At 42.7% G+C, this 19473-nt stretch overlaps 2 protein-coding genes across 2 annotated transcripts in view; both read right to left on the bottom strand.

Moving 5' to 3' along the window:
• Positions 1-1846: 1846 nt before the first annotated feature.
• Positions 1847-6135, bottom strand: LOC311101391 (complement C1q tumor necrosis factor-related protein 5-like; the record flags this gene model as incomplete). The annotated part of the gene is made up of 3 exons (XM_084142523.1): positions 6086-6135; positions 2518-2753; positions 1847-2382 (listed from the first exon to the last, which is right to left on the bottom strand). Exons 2-3 carry the CDS (start codon positions 2741-2743, stop codon positions 1847-1849), a joined length of 762 nt encoding a protein of 253 aa, XP_083998649.1. The 5' UTR covers positions 2744-2753; positions 6086-6135.
• Positions 6136-13223: 7088 nt separating this feature from the next.
• The window catches only part of LOC311102141 (histone-lysine N-methyltransferase 2A-like), a 57263-nt gene continuing 51013 nt past the window's right edge, over positions 13224-19473 (bottom strand). Inside the window, exons 31-34 of the mRNA XM_084143374.1 lie at positions 19360-19464; positions 19047-19130; positions 18732-18861; positions 13224-18045 (exon numbers count right to left, since the gene is read on the bottom strand). Coding sequence (XP_083999500.1) covers positions 17770-18045; positions 18732-18861; positions 19047-19130; positions 19360-19464 — 595 coding nt within the window. The 3' untranslated portion in view covers positions 13224-17769. The remainder of the gene's footprint in view (positions 18046-18731; positions 18862-19046; positions 19131-19359; positions 19465-19473) is intronic.

The following is a 19473-nucleotide window of genomic DNA, read 5'->3' on the forward strand; positions in this document are numbered from 1 at the left end:
GTGATGTTTTGGGGCTGTCGCTGGGCAACATGGACTTTCAACTCCCTCCAAAGATTTTCTATGGGGTTGAGATCTGGAGACTGGCTAGGCCACTCCAGGACCTTGAAATGCTTCTTACGAAGCCACTCCTTCGTTGCCCGGGCGGTGTGTTTGGGATCATTGTCATGCTGAAAGACCCAGCCACGTTTCATCTTCAATGCCCTTGCTGATGGAAGGAGGTTTTCACTCAAAATCTCACGATACATGGCCCCATTCATTCTTTCCTTTACACGGATCAGTCGTCCTGGTCCCTTTGCAGAAAAACAGCCCCAAAGCATGATGTTTCCACCCCCATGCTTCACAGTAGGTATGGTGTTCTTTGGATGCAACTCAGCATTCTTTGTCCTCCAAACACGACGAGTTGAGTTTTTACCAAAAAGTTCTATTTTGGTTTCATCTGACCATATGACATTCTCCCAATCCTCTTCTGGATCATCCAAATGCACTCTAGCAAACTTCAGACGGGCCTGGACATGTACTGGCTTAAGCAGGGGGACACGTCTGGCACTGCAGGATTTGAGTCCCTGGCGGCGTAGTGTGTTACTGATGGTAGGCTTTGTTACTTTGGTCCCAGCTCTCTGCAGGTCATTCACTAGGTCCCCCCGTGTGGTTCTGGGATTTTTGCTCACCGTTCTTGTGATCATTTTGACCCCACGGGGTGAGATCTTGCGTGGAGCCCCAGATCGAGGGAGATTATCAGTGGTCTTATATGTCTTCCATTTCCTAATAATTGCTCCCACAGTTGATTTCTTCAAACCAAGCTGTTTACCTATTGCAGATTCAGTCTTCCCAGCCTGGTGCAGGTCTACAATTTTGTTTCTGGTGTCCTTTGACAGCTCTTTGGTCTTGGCCATAGTGGAGTTTGGAGTGTGACTGTTTGAGGTTGTGGACAGGTGTCTTTTATACTGATAACAAGTTCAAACAGGTGCCATTAATACAGGTCACGAGTGGAGGACAGAGGAGCCTCTTAAAGAAGAAGTTACAGGTCTGTGAGAGCCAGAAATATTGCTTGTTTGTAGGTGACCAAATACTTATTTTCCACCATAATTTGCAAATAAATTCATTAAAAATCCTACAATGTGATTTTCTGGATTTTTTCCCCTCAATTTGTCTGTCATAGTTGACGTGTACCTATGATGAAAATTACAGGCCTCTCTCATCTTTTTAAGTGGGAGAACTTGCACAATTGGTGGCTGACTAAATACTTTTTTCCCCCACTGTAACTGAAGGTTGCACAGACAGATAAGTTAAACGATTGTGAAAAGTGTATTTTAGGGCTTCAGTTTGAATACTTTACAACTCATCAGTCAGTGATGTCACAGTTGGAAGCCCTAAACAGCTCACATACCTGTATGATGCCTTATTGAATCCTCTTTACGTCTCCACCACAAAACTGGACATATAACCTTCTTACGTTAGCAATTCCTACCAACTACAGGAGCCAACATGTCTCATTTAAACCCCATATGCAGTCCTTGTTTGTAAAGGCAAAAAAACAATGATACATGTAGGCCAAAAACTGTGTAGGGCCACCGTCAGGACATCTGTTAAAACGATTCACCATCGCACAGCAGCAGTCAAATGGCTAACCTGAAGCACAGTTCACCTGATTCATCATCACAACTCATCAGTATGGTATGTGCCATAGCCTACTGCTATTTCTGTAACATTGGTTAATGTGTTTATGCAAAGACCAGAGTTTTCTAATAACCTTCTAAAGAGGCCATGAATCATGTAGAATGGCAGTAAATTAGTTTTAAAAATTCAAATATAATAGCCCCCACACCCAACTTGGTCTCCCCAATGTCTATACCACTTCGCCCTTGGCGAAGACAGCAGAGTTTATCCAGTCCGAGTACACTAGGAAGCCAGTGAAGGTGCTGTCAGTCTTAGAGCTGGAGTAGAAACCACTGTACTCTCCCAATGCCATCTGCACCCACACCTGGTCACCCGGGATGAGGTGCAGCAGCGAGCCCCCGGACAAAGACGCTGGCTTGGGCCAGTTCCCGTAGAACTGGAAGTAGGACGCCATCGTGTGACCGTTTTTCATCAGGTCAAACTGCAGGCTGGCCCGGTAGACAGTGGCGTGGACCGCAAAGTAGTAGACACCGGGCACTTTGCAGGTGAAGCGTCCTGTTTCCATGTCGTAGTCGCCCTGCTCGTTGAGTATTACCTTTTCAAAGCGCACAGCGTCTTCCGCCGCCACGGGCATGGTGCGTCCCTCGGACAACTTGGCGCTGAAGGCTGATTTAGGAGCGATGGCGCACTCCCCCGACTGCCCCCTGTCTCCTTTATCGCCAGGGCTCCCCTGGTCTCCAGTGAAGCCCCTAAAGCCTGACTCACCTTTAGGAAGAATAGACACAATGCTGTTACTACTGTTCATTCAAAAACACTTGAACCAACAGCAAACCAATTGAACCAGGATCATTATAGTCCACTGTATGTTGTAGAAAGCATGGTGCACTGATGTGACTGTACCTGGCTCTCCCCTGTCTCCCTTCTCTCCCTTCTCCCCAGGGGCAGAATCACGCCCATCCCTCCCATCTCTTCCTGGTTGACCAGCACTGCCGTGTACCCCAGGGGTACCTGGGATACCTGGGTGTCCCGTACACAGACTGGGCGGGATCTTGTTGTTGTCTAATTGGTTGGAGAAGTTGACCAGTAGAACGGGGAGGAGGAGGGGCCACAGCTGGAGTGATATCATTTCAATGCTACTATGTAGAGGAGAGAAACATTCTCTGTCAACATGAAGGAATGAAAAGAAGAAAAAAATAATTTTCTACTTGATATTCTATTCTCTAGAACTGACTTCTCCAGGGGACCCTCACAGTGTTCCATCTGTGAGTTTCTAAATAGCTATGGAGTTCATTGATTTGTTGTGCAGATGATATGAGAAGCACCATACCGCAAGGGTTACATAATCACAAGGAAATCTAATAATCCAAACACTTGAACCCATAAATGCTATGTGCTGAAATCAATGGAAATATCCTTCAAAGAATTCTGACATGAAATGAGAGCAGAAAAATAACCTGTAATGTAGTGTAACAGTTGTCATATAGTAGAGATTGAATCAGCTTTCTTATTGACAGATGTGTAGTGTGAATACAGACGTCCAACTCCTTTCCCGTTGGTCACGTGTAGACGGAAGTCTTGTACTCTCACTCAACTGGACACAGCTAAGAGGAGAGGTCAGAAAGCATGCAACTGGAGAGAGGGAGTGACGGAAATGGAATAACCATCTAAAAAATAACATAAGACGCCTCATTCCACGGACACAATTATTTGAGAGTGTAGGCCCCCAGTACATTTAATGAGAGCATACACAGTACCTTCAATGCATTCTGAAAGTATTCAGACCCCTTGACTTTTTCCACATTTTGTTACGTTACAGCATTATTCTAAAATTGATTAAATTGTTATTTTTTCTCATTAATCTACACACAATACCCCATAATGACAAAGCAAAAACAGGTTTTTAGAAATGTTTGCAAATGTATTAAATAAAAAAAACAGAAATATAACATTTACATAACTATTCAGACCCTTTACTCAGTACTTTGTTGAAGCACCTTTGGCAGCGATTACAGCCTCGAGTCTTCTTGGGTATGACGCCACAAGCTTGGCACACCTGTATTTCGGGAGTTTCTCCCATTCTTCTCTGCAGATCCTCTCAAACTCTGTCAGGTTGGAGCGTTGCTGCACAGCTATTTTCAGGTCTCTCCAGACATGTTCGATCGGGTTCAAGTCCAGTCTTTGGCTGGGCCACTCAAGGACATTCAGAGACTTGTCCCGAAGCCACTCCTGTGTTGTCTTGGCTGTGAGCTTAGGGTCGTTAGCTGTTGGAAGGTGAACCTTCGCACCAGTCTGAGGTACTGAGCGCTCTGGAGCAGGTTTTCATCAAGGATCTCTCTGTTCTTTGCTCCGTTCATCTTTGCCTTGATCCTGACTAGTCTCCCAGTCGCTGCCGCTGAAAAACATCACCACAGCATGATGCTACCACCACCATGCTTCACCGTAGGGATGGTGCCAGGTTTCCTCCAGACGTGACGCTTGGCATTCAGGTCAAAGAGTTCAATCTTGGTTTCATCAGACCAGAGAATGTTTCGGCAATCTCCAAGCGGGCTGTCATGTGCCTTTTATTGAGGAGTGGCTTCCGTCTGGCCACTTTACCATAAAGGCCTGATTGGTGGAGTGCTGCAGAGATGGTTGTCTTTCTGGAAGGTTCTCCCATCTCCACAGAGGAACTCTAGAGCTCTGTCAGAGTGACCATCAGGTTCTTGGTCACCTCCCAGACATAGGCCTTTCTCCCCCATTTGCTCAGTTTGGCCAGGCTGCCAGCTCTAGGTAGAGTCTTGGTGGTTCCAAACTTCTTCCATTTAAGAATGATGGAGGCTACTGTGTTCTTGGGGACCTTCAATGCTGCAGAAATTTTTTGGTACCCTTCCCCCAGACCTGTGCCTTGACACAATCCTGTCTCAGAGCTCTACGGACAATTCCTTCGACCTCATGGCTTGGTTTTTGCTCTGACATGCACTGTCAACTGTGGGACCTTATATAGACAGGTGTGTGCCTTTCCAAATCATGTCCAATCAATTGAATTTACCACAGGTGGACTCCAATCAAGTTGTAGAAACATCTCAAGGATGATCAATGGAAACAGGATACACCTGAGCTCAATTTCGAGTCTCATAGCAAAGGGTCTGAATACTTATGTAAATAAGGTATCTGTTTTTATTGTTAATAAATGTGCAAAAATGTCTAAAAACCTGTTTTCGATTTGTCATTAAAATCCATTTAATCCATTTTAGAATAAGGCTGTAACGTAACAAAATGTGGAAGGGGTCTGAAAAAAAGTGAAGGGGTCTGAAACAGCATGCACCTGAGCTGAATTTCGAGTCTCATAGCAAAGGGTCTGAATACCTATGTAAATAAGATATTTCTGTTTTTTATTTTTTTATTAGCAAAACGTTCAAAAAAATTGTTTTCACTTTCTCATGATGGGGTATTGTGTGTAGATTGATGAGAAAAAATTAATAATTAATCAATTTTAGAATAAGGCTGTAGCGTAACAAAATGTGGAAAAAGTCAAGGGGTCTGAAGACTTTCCGAAATGCACTGTATGGCCGACAGGCATTACACCTTTAAAAGGCTATAAGGGCAATCAGATTATGACCATACCCTATATCTGCTTGTAGCTGTTGGTATCTGTAGCCTACACTTCAGTATACTTATTTTCCCAGTTTTTAAAACAGCTGTTTCACATTAAATGTCGACGAGAGCAGCAGTGCCAGAATGGAAGCAATCATTATTTACACAGTTCAAAACAAAAGCTCAATGTGTGTGTGTGTGTGTGTGTGTAAGCCTGAGGGTGTTGAAGTGAGGGAGAGAGTGTCTCCGCCCCCTCCCTTAGCAGTACTGTGAAAGAGAGGAGCCAGCTGTGAGAGACTGACTGACAGCATGTCTACAGACTAACACTGTTGGCTACCATGGGACTGCAGCACAGGACAAGCCTCACAAGGCCTGAAAATACAGACACTGGGAACGACAGGGCATGTCTCCAGAGAACCTGTGAGTACGATATGCAAAGTACAGTAATACATTTGTATGTATTGTTGCAACTTTCTGAGCAACTAATCATCCAATAACATGCAGGGGATGTTAGCATGTTAGCAGTATCACAAAGAATCACAGTATAGCACGTTTCTGATGAGGATAGCAGCAGTTTTATCACTGGTTAGAAAAATGTATACTATCTGAATAGGATAGTCAGTGTGACAAATAGGCTACATTATTTGTTACTTCAATAAAACATTTATATTCCAATTACATAGGAATTCATCAATACATTTGCAAAACAAAATGAGTTGCCTGTGAAACACACTCCTCCATTCCTTTACTGACTGTTTGTGTGGCAGCAAAATATTCTCAATGTAAAATAGATCCTTTTCCTTATTGTAGATCATGTTGAACCACCCCTACTCACAGCAAACAGCGAACATATACAACTATTTTCAATCAGGTATTATTTGAAAAGAAGGTTTACCAGTCAACGTCCAAAAGTCCTTAGGAGCAGCAGTCTTTGCTTGTGCTGAAGTGAAAACAGTAAACGTTATCTTTGCTGCTTCAGCCAGAGGCTGGGAAAAATGAGAACCCTCAGTCTTCAAAGGAAACCGTAATGAAAGCAAATTAGAAAGAGGGAGGGGGGAGAGAGAGAGAGGGAGGGGGACAGAGAGGAAAAGACAAGAGTAGGAGGGAAATATTTGAAGTCTCCCCAGCGCAAATAATAAAGAGGAAAAATAAGTCTTCAATAACTCAAATAAAAAGATCAGGATCAAAACAAGAGAGAGGGAGAGGTTGAGAAATCAGGAAAGCGATTGAGTGGGAAAAAGGAGGTGGAGTGAGAATAACAAAGGTTGGAAGACATTACATATGATTTTAAGATTTGAGACTGGAGGAATTTCTTTCCCAAACATAAACAGTGGGAGAGATCAAAGGGTTGTGGTCACTGGTCAGGGATATGTATCCACGATACACTGAGGCAAAGTCCTGGAAAACTAGCAATACTGTTAACTGCTGTTACAGCCTACGCGTCATATTGTGAACTCCTCAAAACGCAGTAAGGCCTTAGAATCGGAGGATTCTTCATTATTAGCCTTAATGCTGAGACAGTTGATCAGTTTCGTGAGAGTAAAGATACAGGGAGAGACTTGAAGTTATGTTATCTTAGTTTCTTTCCTCAGATTCTCTTCAGAAATTGAAACAATAGAGACTTTGGCTGGAATCCTCTCCTCGTGTCAGTTTTGAGCTGATTGAGGAATGTGAAATAGTCGAGGAAAACATCCCACATCTCACTTAATCATTTGCAGCCACTCTTAAAAGAGGATGTGACCGATTTTACTGAACTATCACTTTGATTGCTGTCTCTCCATGCACACCAGCATGTATTTATCTGCTACAGCATTTACAAATACACCACCTTGAGTTAGTAGTACGTCACTGATGACAGCTACAGGTACAGACTACATTGATGGGACTGCTGAGGCTTGGTCACATTTAGGGTGGAAGCTCCATGTTTCTACACATGGGTTTGGTTTGGTATTTTACACTACAGCACTGTTTTATGGGACATTGGCCAAGAAGGGGTTGGCAATGGCTCTTTGAAATCCCAGATCTTGACTTTTCCTTTTCAGTCTTTAGGCAATTAAACTGTTTCACAGAGGACTTCACAAGCCTCGCGTTGAGACCAGTAGCCGTAACTGCACTGAGGTGGAGCAGATTTATACATGGTTTCAGTTACCATTAGACAATCAGCACATTTTGTCCCCTGCTCAATAACGGCCTGTTAAAACGGCAAACTGCTACAGAGGCACGTTCAGATACAGCAATGGTTTTGTAAGTTCTTACAAGTCTGCTTTTTGTATGTTCCTCAACTGGCCATTTCTTTAGTTTTTACGTTTTTTGAGCAAAAAAAATATTAATTGTATATTTTATTGTTGGACATAGAAGACACAAGAAAATCAGATCAAGCGATTTTAATTTTGGGAATCTGTTCCAAAGTATTCCCACGCATAATAGAGCGATGTACAGTATGTGATCGTATACAAATGTAAGCAAGGTTTGAAATGATCATGTTTTAGTCAAATGTTATATCTGTTTGGCCTTCTTACAGTCAATTTGCAGTCTACAAATTATTTGTAATTATCTTCAGGCCCCCTTACCATCTGCTCAATAAAAAATCTTCCTGCGGCTGAATCTAGTTGATGATCACTACCCTAGATTATCCTTTCATGTCTACAGCAAAAGTAAAGATTAAAATAATCATGACAGACTGAACCAGGGCTGACCCCAGCCTTTTGGAGGCCCTAAGCGAGTGGCATGAATGAAACTATAACATTTCAAAGATGTAAATTCTGCACTGTATATATCGTGCACTTTGTCAATGGTTTGACTTTGTATGCTGTCATTATTTCACAAGACCTCCTGGATAGAATACTTATCAAATGAAGGTATACTGAACAAAAATATAAAAACAGTGTTGGTCCCATGTTTCATGAGCTGAAATAAATGATCCCAGAAATTGTTCATATGCACAAAAAGCTTATTTATCTAAAATGTTGTGCACAAACTTGTGTACATCCCTGTTAGTGAGCATTTCTCTTTGCCAAGATAATCAATCCACTTGACAGGTGTGGCATATCAAGAGGCTGATTAAATAGTATGATCATTACACAGGTGCACCTTGTGCTGGGGACAATAAAATGCGCTGTTTTGTCACACAACACAATGCCACAGATGTCTCAAGTTTTTGAGGGAGCGTGCAATTGGCATGCTGACTGCAGGAATGTCCACCAGAGCTGTTGCCAGATAATTTAATGTTAATTTCTGTACCATAAGCCGCCTCCAACGGTGTTTTAGATAATTTGGCAGTACGTCCAACCGGCCTCACAACCGCAGACCATGTGTATGGTGTCGTATGGGCGAGCGGTTTGCTGATGTCAACGTTGTGAACAGAGTGCTCCATGGTGGCTGTGGGGTTACGGTATGGGCAGGGATAAGCTACGGACAATGAACACAATTGCATTTTATCGATGGCAATTTTAATTTTCAAGGTATCTGTGACCAACAGATGCATATCTGTATTCCCAGTCATGTGGAATCCATAGATTAAGGCCTAATTTATTTATTTCAATTGACTGATTTCCTCATATGGGGACTGTAACTCAGTAAAATCTTTGAAGTTGTTGCATGTTGCGTTTATATTTTTGTTCAGTAAAGTTCTTAGTTTGTTATTTGTGATGATTCCAATGTTTCCATTGTACTACCAGGCAAACTAAGTAACGTGCAGATCAAGTATTTGAATCAACCCGTCTCTCATTCTATCTAGTCAATCATCATACCAACATATTGGCATTTGCCGGTAATAAAATAAACCATGCTCTTGAGCGTGTTAAAGGCCGAGGTCAGGTAAGATCTCTTGCTGTTCAATTGTCATTTTATAAGGTTCTATGACACCAAGGACCAATAAATAACCACTTTGCCTTTGCATGCCTTTATTTATCATTTGAGAATAAATATATGTGTGTGTTCCTCCCTCCATCCTACTCCCTTTTGATGAGGTCAGGGATGTAATCACTGTAGCTGTCCCATCTGGGAATCTGAAAGTGACAGAAATAGTTAAGTCGTTTCTATGGAACAGCCTCAATACTTTAAGGTGGTTTTTCCATCCAAACAAGAACATGCTACCTGGGGTCCATTTAATGTAAACTGAATAGTGGCTCTGGTTATGTATACAAGCTAATGTTAGTGATTAGTGGCTATGGCCATAGAGGTACATGTATTGCATCATTATTCTGTTCCTATAGCTCTGGCTAAGTGCAGTATACAAACAAGAGTACTTACAGAAGGTCATTTGAGTGAACTATCAGGTTATGTAATTTGTAAGTCGCTCTGGATAAGAGCGTCTGCTAAATTATGTAAATGTTAAGTGTCTGTACCTGTATTTTCCATCCGGTCTGTTTATTTTTCCTGATAAGTCTGCAGATCAATTCCTTCCTCTCATCCTGCAACTCACTAACCTTCATCGCATTGCTCTCTCTCTCTGCTCTGTCTTTGAGCATCTCTTGCCCTCTCCACACACAGTCTCACATCCTCCAGGTTCTGTCTTACATTCTCCAGTCTTTTTCTTTCTCAGCTCTATCAATGCCTCCTTGTATTCTTCCTTCTCTTTCCTTTTCTCCTCCTTCCTTTCCTTCTTTTTCTTCTTTTCTTTCTCCTTCCATAATCTCTCACCAGCTCCATGTCATTCTTGACCCTCTTCTCCATGGACTCTCTCTCTCTCCCTCTCCTTTTCTTTCTTTTCTATTTCCTCCTTCATCCTCTCTTCTCAGTCTCCTAAATCTTCTCATTCAACCCTTCCAACTCCTCTATCAATCTCTTTATCGCCATCTCTTCCATTCTCTTAATCCACTGATTCTTCATCTGTCTTCCACTTCTCTTCCAACTCCACCTTTATCCGCTTCACCTCCTTCTCCTTCATTTTCACCGCTCTCTCAACCTCCTTCTCCAGCTTATTTCTCCACCTCCTTCTTAAACTTCTCCTCCCTCTCTTTCATCTTCTCATCACATCTTCTCCATCACTCCTTCCACAAGTCTGTCCACATCCTCCTCTCTCTTTTGGTCTCTCATTTTCTTCCACAACCTCAATCTCTCTCTTCATCTTGGTCTTCCACTTCTCCTCTGTCCCCACCGTCACAATCGCCACCTCTTTCTCGTCCTCACCCTCTCTCCTTCCATATCCAGCTTCACACGCTCCACCTCCTCATTCCATTTATCAAACTCCTCCCTAGCTCTCGCCACTTCCTTCTCTTCTTTTCTCCCTCTCTTTTATATCTTTCATCTTCTTCTACAATTCCTCCAACTCCTCTTTCTTTTTAATAATTGATCTTGTTCTTGTCATTTTCTTCCATCTCTCATCCACTGCCAACCTTTCCACTATCTTATTCCTCTTCTCCAACTTCTTTCTCCTTTTCCGATTCCAACTTTTCCACCTTCTCCTTCTGTCTTTCCAGCCCCTTGTCTTTCATATCTACCTCCTCCCTCTTCTCCTCCATTTCATTGTCCCCATTCCTCACCCTCTGTTTGTCCTTCTCTGCTACATTTCTCTGAATTGCCTCCTCCTTCTCTTTCCTCTCAACCTCCCCCTTCCTCCTCTTAATTTCCTCCTTTATGCTCTCCACTCCCTTCTCCTTTATTTCTAACTTCTCTCCCTCCTTCTGGATCTTCTCCAACAGTCCATAGAGAACCTTCACAGTGTCTTCCTTCATCTCTGCATCCACTCTCTCCATAACTCTCCATTTCTTTCCTCCAGCTCTCACGCTCCATCTGAGGAGCTGGCTGGGAAAGCAATGAGTATGCCAATTAAGCTTTAAAGGTAGAGGCACGCTAGTATCATGGGGGGGTGCTCTGGTTAGCTGATATGAGGAATCCCAGGTCTGGGAGAAGAATATCTAGTGAAATGTGATCTGCTCAATCAGAGGGCTGCTGGCAGGAATATATCGGAGGTGCCACCTGTTGTTGTGTCCTGGAGCACTAAAGCCCAACACTGCTCCAGGAGCACTGCTCTGGCGCTAACTTGATCTGTGTATGGTGTCGGCTGGGTTAAGTACTGGGAAATCAAAACATTTTCCAGTGAACAATATCAAATAACTATTCAGTCCAGTCTACTCTAGCCAGTTAAAATGAACACCACAAAGTCAGATTTTATCACTAATTCCACAGAGGGGAAGTTATATGACATTATTACAGCTAGCTTTTAAAAGCCCGCCAAAATACCCACTAAATAGGCTACTTAATTACAGATTATTGATCAGGGAAACTCACGCTAGTTTTCTGATGGGAAAATAGAGGATGATAAAAAAGAAAAACAAATGTCTTAAATTTCCACTTCCAGAGTTGTGGTCCTCTGTAGCTCAATTGGTAGAGCATGGCGCTTGTAACGCCAGGGTAGTGGGTTTGATCCCGGGACCACCCATACGTAAAAATGTATGCACACATGACTAAGTCACTTTGGATAAAAGCATCTGCTAAATGGCATATTAAATATCTAGACTTATGGGCAGGCCAGGGCCCCAACCAAATATATAGATGTGTTTTTCCCCTATCGCGTCACTTTATACACAGAAGATCTCCGCGAAACATTTACATTTTAGTGATTTTGCAGACGCTCTTATCCAGAGCGACTTACATGAGCAATTAGGGTTAAGTGCCTTGCTTAAGGGCACATCGACAGATTTTTTCACCTAGTCGGCTCGGGGATTAGAACCAGCGACCTTTCGGTTACTGGCACAACGCTCTTACCCACTAAGCTACCTGCCGCCCATAAACTGAGAATAAAGCAGTTTATCTACCCCTCGGTGACCACCGATAACTTCAGAACCAAGTCGACTACAAATGCAAAGTTGCCAATGTCTTTGCAATTGAACAAGCGAAGGTTTTTTATAAAAATTTGTTTTTAAATTAAATAGGTCCTACAGGCTACATAGGCCTATTTACACTGAGGGTACAAAACATTATGCTCTTTCCATGACAGACTGACCAGGTGAATCCAGGTGAAAGCTATGATCCCTTATTGATGTCACTTGTAAAATCCACTTCAATCAGCGTAGATGAAGGGGAGGAGACAGGTTAAAGAAGGATTTTTAAGCCTTGAGACAAGGATTGTGTGTGCGCCATTGAGGGTGAATGGCAAGACAAAATATTTTAGGGCCTTTGAACAGGGTATGGTAGTAGGTGCCAGGCGCACCAGTTTGTGTCAAGAACTTCAACGCTGCTGGGTTTTTCAAACTCAACAGCTTCCCATGTGTATCAAGAATGGTCCATCACCCAAAGGACATCCAGCCAACTTCACACAACTGTGGGAAGCATTGGAATCAACATGGGCCAGCATCCCTGTAGGGCCCTTTCGACACCTTGTAGTCCATGCCCCGACGAATTGAGGATTTTCTGAGGGCAAAAGGCGGTGGTGCAACTCAATATTAGAAAGGTGTTCTTAATGTTTAGATTTCAATATTTCAAAGATATTGAAATCAATTTCATGTTCATTCAATTTAGTTATTTGTGAATGCGATTTAGTGCATCATTATAGAGTAAGCATTAGAATAAGCCGCCTCAATATTTGTAGTCATAAGGTGATATTTCTCTAGGAGCTGATCCGTCATCAGTATTTGGGAATAATTCTAATGTTAACGTTAAGATTTGAACGGAGAGAAATCTGATCAGAGAGCAGCGCTGTCCTTCTTTCGATCCTATCAGTATCGACAGACGCTCTAACGACGCACTTAGCGAACGCTCTTTCTGCGTGTTGTTTTGGGAAACGCGTGTTATATCTTCGGCCGTTGCAGGAACAATGCATCGTTAAAAACACTCGTAAGCCTACGTTGCATCGCTATCGGGAAACCGGGCCCAGCATGTTATCACTAACACGTACCAATATGAGGTAGATATTCTAGGTGACAGAACAAGTAAAAGAAAAGGAGACAGAGTCTGAAGACGCCAGGGCGCTTGCAACGCCAGGGTTGTGGGTTCGTTTCCCACGGAGGGCCAGTATGAACAAATGTATGCACTCACTAAAATGTAAGTCGCTCTGGATAAGAGCGTCCGCTAAATGACTAAAATGTAAAATGTAAACGGGACATGTTTATTATTTAAACTATCACTTAAATAAAAAAAAGTGCATAGAAAATAAACATGATTAGAAACTTTTCTTTTTACAGTTATGTACAATTTTGTTTCCTAATTATACATTCAACCTTAAGTAGTTTGTGGTTTACTAATGTGGTTTGACTTTCCTTCATTTCTGTGACACATGAGAGAACACTGATGTACGACTAATAGGGGAAAATACTATTATTATCATCATTATTATTCTCATGGCGTTCAGGAGGAAGTGTTAATAAGACAAAGGTATATTCAAGGCATAAGAAGAGAGCCGTTTAACCGTTTCCAAGTCTTACCGCCAAGTCCCCTTGATGCCACGTCCCATCTCAGGCTGATAAGTTCTATACACAAGGAACAATTATACAATTACAAATACAGTTAAGTATTTTTCCCCCCAACTTCTTTCAAGCAGGTTCCGGCAACTACCTTGACCTGCAAATAAATTCATGGATGTTCCAATACACAAAATAAATAAATAAAACGTATTTTCATCATCTCTTTCTATAAAACAGTACATGATAAGTACAACCAAAGCTTCCGAAGAGAGGGGTGGTAAGGGAGACATGGAAGACGGTAAAATAACATTTTTGGTGGGATTCATTTTTTCCTGGTCTCCACAAACAACTCAATTATACCACATCAAGTAAGCAGTCTAAAATCCCTGTTAAAAATGTACAAAGAATAAAAACATTCACTACAACAATCAAAACACAAAACAAAATGGCTGACTTCAAGAAGTTCACAACCACGTTATACATCTTATCACATAAATACTGTTTCTTTTCGCAAAAAAAATTAAAGAAACTGCAACGCTCCTGCCAATGGAACGTACACAGGCACAGGAAAACTGGTACTGGATATCAATATACAAAGATGATGTACGTTAGTTATTCTAAACTGATACTGTAACACAAAACCATTATAGGAGTACACTGAACATTGCTATTAACCATTATAAACCTGCTGTTTGCTACTGTAACTAAGTTTGTCTGTTCATTCCGTATATTGTATAGATACTGAAGTACATGTTATTATTTCTGTTTCGGTATATGTTTTTATGTATATATAGCATAATTACAAGTGAAGGAAAAGGGCCACTGGTGTGGCATGGTATTATGAAGTCAAAGAAACAACAGAGTCTATCTACCATTTAAAACACTTGACTAATGGGTTGTTGTTGTTCACCAAGTATTGAAACTTTACACTTTACTGCTATGGATCTGTAGAGGAGTCAAGAGACAGAGCCTTTGGGATTAGTAAAAGGATTACCAAAGCCATCTTTGAAGTCTTAGTTTATGCAGTGTGACCTTTCGACGTTAAGCTAGAATGCCTTCCCTCAATTTTTTCCCTCTGAAATGAAACGAACAAATTGTCCTTTGAGGTCATCTTCCCAGTCTTTTTGTGGGGTTTTTTTTAACTAAAAAACAAACGTAGTTGATATCAGAAATCATCACAATTCAGTTTTTGTATATACATTCATTAAAGACCTAGCAGCAGAATTCAGCATGACCCTGTGCCTCACCCTAAGGCTAGCCAGGATGGGAGGACAGCGAGAGCTGAACCAAAACTGTATCCCTGAAATAGCTGGCAAAACCCAGGCTGCAAGGAGGTTGAGGAGAGTGCACACTGTTGGCCTCCAGAGTGGTCCTTGCACTCTGAACGTCCCTGACACAATTGGTGTAAGGTCGAGCAGAAGTGCACTTTGCTGGGGGCCATAATTCCTAAGGAAGCTTACAAACAGTATCTGTGCTTGTGGTTTTTAAAACATAGGAACCCAATGGGTTTACAAGGAGTAGAAAGTCGTTTCCCATGTTTAGTCAGTGCCTCTGTCACAGTTGAAGTGCAATGTGTTGGCAAAGTTATGGTTTCACTTCACAGCCTGGGCAGGGTAAGGGTTGGAGAGATTCTGCGACGGCCTTACAAGATATAAAGTCAACAGAGTACGAGGCAAAACGGATTACAAACCAAAAACATAACAAAAGGGACAAATAAAGTCACTGGCCTGAAGTGGCTCGCTATAGGACAACTGGAGCCAGAGTTGCACAAAGCAGCAATTTGGTGAGCTTCGTTCGAGGTATGCAAGGAAATACTTGCCTGTCATCAACCTATCCACTTTTTGTACACTGATGTCCCCATTCCCACCAAAACTGGGACTACTTCTGTCAATCTACTACTGTTAATTTACGAGTCACAGAATTCTCTAAACAAAGCGTGCTCAGTTACAACTAAGGCAAAGCGAGAGATCAAGCGAGCGCATGATGAACTCCTACACAGAGGTTGTATTGTGGTCAATGGTAACGGTTAGCCTCTTCTAACCTTTCCTAACTTTATCAGCTTCTACCGAGCTTCTAAAAAGCTTTCCATGTGTAGACTGTCTCATGTAAATGCCATAAAACAAATACTGTACTTTACGAGGGAGTCAAGTAGAAACATGATAAAACATTGACAGTATTAATATGAAGGCACCACTTTGACAGAACGAAACCATGGAGGTGCAATCCATGGGGAATCTTGGAGCACTGATGTGGCTATAAGCGTTAAACCATGTTTTATGTCCTTACAGTTAGCGGATTTTGGAGTGCGTTTGATCCCAAAAGGGAGACGCTGACATTTTTTGAGAAATTTTTTGAAAAAAGCGGAAAGTGAACAATTACGCACGGTGAGACGCCCAGGTCTGAATGGCCTGGCTGGAGCCTCCGTGTGGTATTAAGGCTGGGAAAAGGAGAGACCGCTATTCTAATAGATGAGCACTCTAATGGACTCCCTCAAGGGCATATAATAATGTCATGCTGCTAACAGGCAGTCAATGGAAATGTCCTTGATTGACAGATTGGCGAATAGAGCTACTGGTGGACTGGGCTCAGCGGGGAGCGACAGCTTCAGTCTTTGGAATCCAAAAAGAAACATTCAGGCTACAAATAAAATTAACAGCAACGAAAAAACCGCTTTGAAAAAGGCAGCTCAATAAAAATGTAGAGACCAAGCATTAGTGTATGTAAACCTCTATTTCCTACAAAAATGGCAATAAAATAAATACGATTTCTTAACAATATAAATACAATTTTATAACATTAAGTGCTATTCACTAGTGAGTGCTTTTTTGTCGTTTGTATAGAAAAATATACATATTATTTACATTCTCAACTCAAGCATGATATGTTTCTGCCCATAACAAAAAGGGACAGAAGAGACAAGACTTCAAATGACTCGATTCGAAACAAATAAAAAAACTATTCCTTTGCAACAGTAATTCATGAAATGGGCCATAATAGGAATAATTTCAATCTTCAAATGGGCTTAAGGGGAAATCAGATTCAGGGGGATGACGTTTGGTTCTCATTGCTGTAATTCCGGACTCAGTTCTAACCACATTTCAAAAGACATAACGTGTGCATACCTGCGATACAAATCGATGGCTCTGCCTTTATCCTTTTCCGATACAAAACAAACAATAACATTTACTAAAGCAAAAAACTAAATAAAAGTTTGTCCCTCTGTTGTCAGTCCACCAGAATCTCAGCCAAGCTTGCTAGTCACGGCTACGACTATCTAATGACCACCGCCCGACTTCTACTACGTCTCTGACAATGACTCAGTACAAGTACACTCACGGTTAGCATTAATTATCAATAACATAACACTTGAAAATAAATCATCTACAGGCTTCTTTCTTTCTATCGCTTTGACCCCGGCTCCCTCTAGTGTTTCTCTTCCTAACACATCTTGCGACTTGTTGCTCTGGACAGGCATAAGAACTATTTACAGTGTCTTTTAATACACAGCGAAGCAGCCCAAGCAAAGCTTTATGGTGTCGCGGCTATTCCGAAGGCTGCACAGGATGCACATTCCGACAGGCAGATAGATGTGTATAAACAGATGAGGTCAAGAGAAAAGCGTCCTCTGATCAGTTATAATACGTCCTCGTTTTTTTTCTAAACTGCAGAGAAGATTCCCTTCCACAAATTGCACTTTGGTGTGTAAAATGTAACTCTTACAAGGTGGCAATCATTTTCTTTTTCATGTGAACATAATCAATGGATTCTATGCTCACACAGAATTGAGATATCATCTCTAGAAAAATAAATGTGAGGTGATAAAATTCCTAATGAAAGGGCAATTTAAAAAAAATATTTTTGTTACGTTCAGAGACAGAAAACGTTGAAAATTGCTAATCTTACTTACACAGTTACCATTTCCTTTGACTTCTCAGAGTCTGAAACCATTCGATCCAAAAGTAAACCAAAACAACCAGAGGCACAATAATAAGTTGTTCTCTTTCAAAAATGTCCCTCCCCAAAACAGAGACCTGCTCGTATCGAACTGAACCCAGTCTGTAGCTCGCCTCTTTCTGCCCAAGCCATACAGCAACAAGGGAGGGCAGTACTGGAAGCATCACTCTGCACTCTAAGACCTGGCAGTGCATGGATGGCTCCACGCTAGTCGAGGGGACCGCTATGGCAGAGTGGGAGAAGGGCCGCCAACACCACTACCGTCACACGGCAGAGTGGGGGGCTAGTTGAGGAACTTGCGGCACTTCTTGGTTCCGCAGTTGCATGGAAGCTTATTGCCCGGCTCTTCGATGGGGAATTTGTAGTCGTAGGTGAGCTCCTCGCCACGGTAGATCTTGCGCGTGGCGAAGATGACGATGTGCTTCTGCCCGTCCACGTTGATGACGCGCGAATAGCAATTGGGCTCGCACGAGTGGTTGATGAAGCGGGCGGCGTTGCCGTGCACGGTGGCGTCCACCACTTCGTAGTCATCAATGCGGAACATGTAACAGCCAACGCCCTGTAGAGGGAGGGACAGGAAGAGAAGAGAGTGAGACGCCATTGGCTGAGGATTGCAGTCAACAAAGCCATTATCAAATGACTAAAGATCCTGACTGGTTAATAGTGGTGTTTACACATGAAAAACACATTCAGCAGGGCCCAACATAGAACATTCAGATAGAAATACCTTTATTATGTAGAACATCCCTCTCTCACAAGTAGAATAAGGCCTCACACAAGTTCTATTCATGGCATTTCTATCTTTTTTTAATTTTATTAAAATTTTTAACAGACGCTCTTATCCAGAGCGACTTACAGTTAGTGAGTGCATACATTATTTTATTTTTTTTCACACTGGCCCTCCGTGGGAACCGACCCCACAACCCTGGCATTGCAAACGCCATGCTCTACCAACTGAGCTACATCCCTGCCGGCCATTCCCTCCCCTACCCTGGACGATGCTGGGCCAATTGTGCGCCGCCCCATGGGTCTCCCGGTCGCGGCCGGCTACGACATAGCCTGGATTCAAACCAGGATCTCTAGTGGCACAGCTAGCACTGCGATGCAGTGCCTTAGACCACTGCGCTACTCGGGAGATCGTCTATCCGCAACGTTTGCCTATTGAAAGTGGCCCTGTTCAGGCTCAAAGCGAATGAGCACAGAGGACTGTGTTCCATTGAGGCCTGGCCGCTCTTCTCTCCTCACCTTGCCGTCGTAGTACTTCTCCCGTTTGTCGGTGAGGACAGAGCGAATGACGTTGCCCGAGTACTCGATCACCATCTCCCCCACGTCGATGCTCCTCTTGCAGAACAGACCTCGGCCATGTATGGCTGACCTGTGAGGGGAGGACACACAGGAGCTCAGCAACCACTGGTTCACCAAAGGGTTTCCACTTTTAACCCCACTCTCTGGAACAAGGACTTAGCTACTGCAAAGCTAAAGTAGTAGTTCATTTTCATGTTAAAACCATTCCACTGAATTTGGATCACTTAAACATTACGTAGCCAGCGTTTTCCTAACCTGAAGACCCCCACCGCCTCCTTGGACGTTTTCTTCAGGTGTCGGAACCTCATGGGCATGGGGAGGTCCATGCTGGTGGCCCGGCTGAAAAACAACAGTAGCAGTGTGTTAAGAGTTGGAATGAAAGAAGGATGGTCTGCTACCACCGTGAGGCTCCGACAGGTATCCACAGGGACGTGATCAGAAAACCAAGAAGATAGACTACAAGTCCATTGTAATGATGATATGGAGCAAAAATAAAATGGTCCTCCTGATTCTCTGAATTAAAAAGAAACTAAAAACAGGAATTGTGTAACAGGGCGGAGTGACTCACCGAGCAGACTTGAGCTGCACCTCCTCGTCCTCCTCGTGGGGGTTGTACTCGGGAGGCTGGCGGTGCTTGGAGGCCAGGAAGTTGAACATGTCAAACACAGACCTCCTGCGGCGA

This window comes from Coregonus lavaretus, assembly GCF_964263955.1.
Source record: "Coregonus lavaretus genome assembly, chromosome: 26".
Taxonomy (NCBI): domain Eukaryota; kingdom Metazoa; phylum Chordata; class Actinopteri; order Salmoniformes; family Salmonidae; genus Coregonus; species Coregonus lavaretus.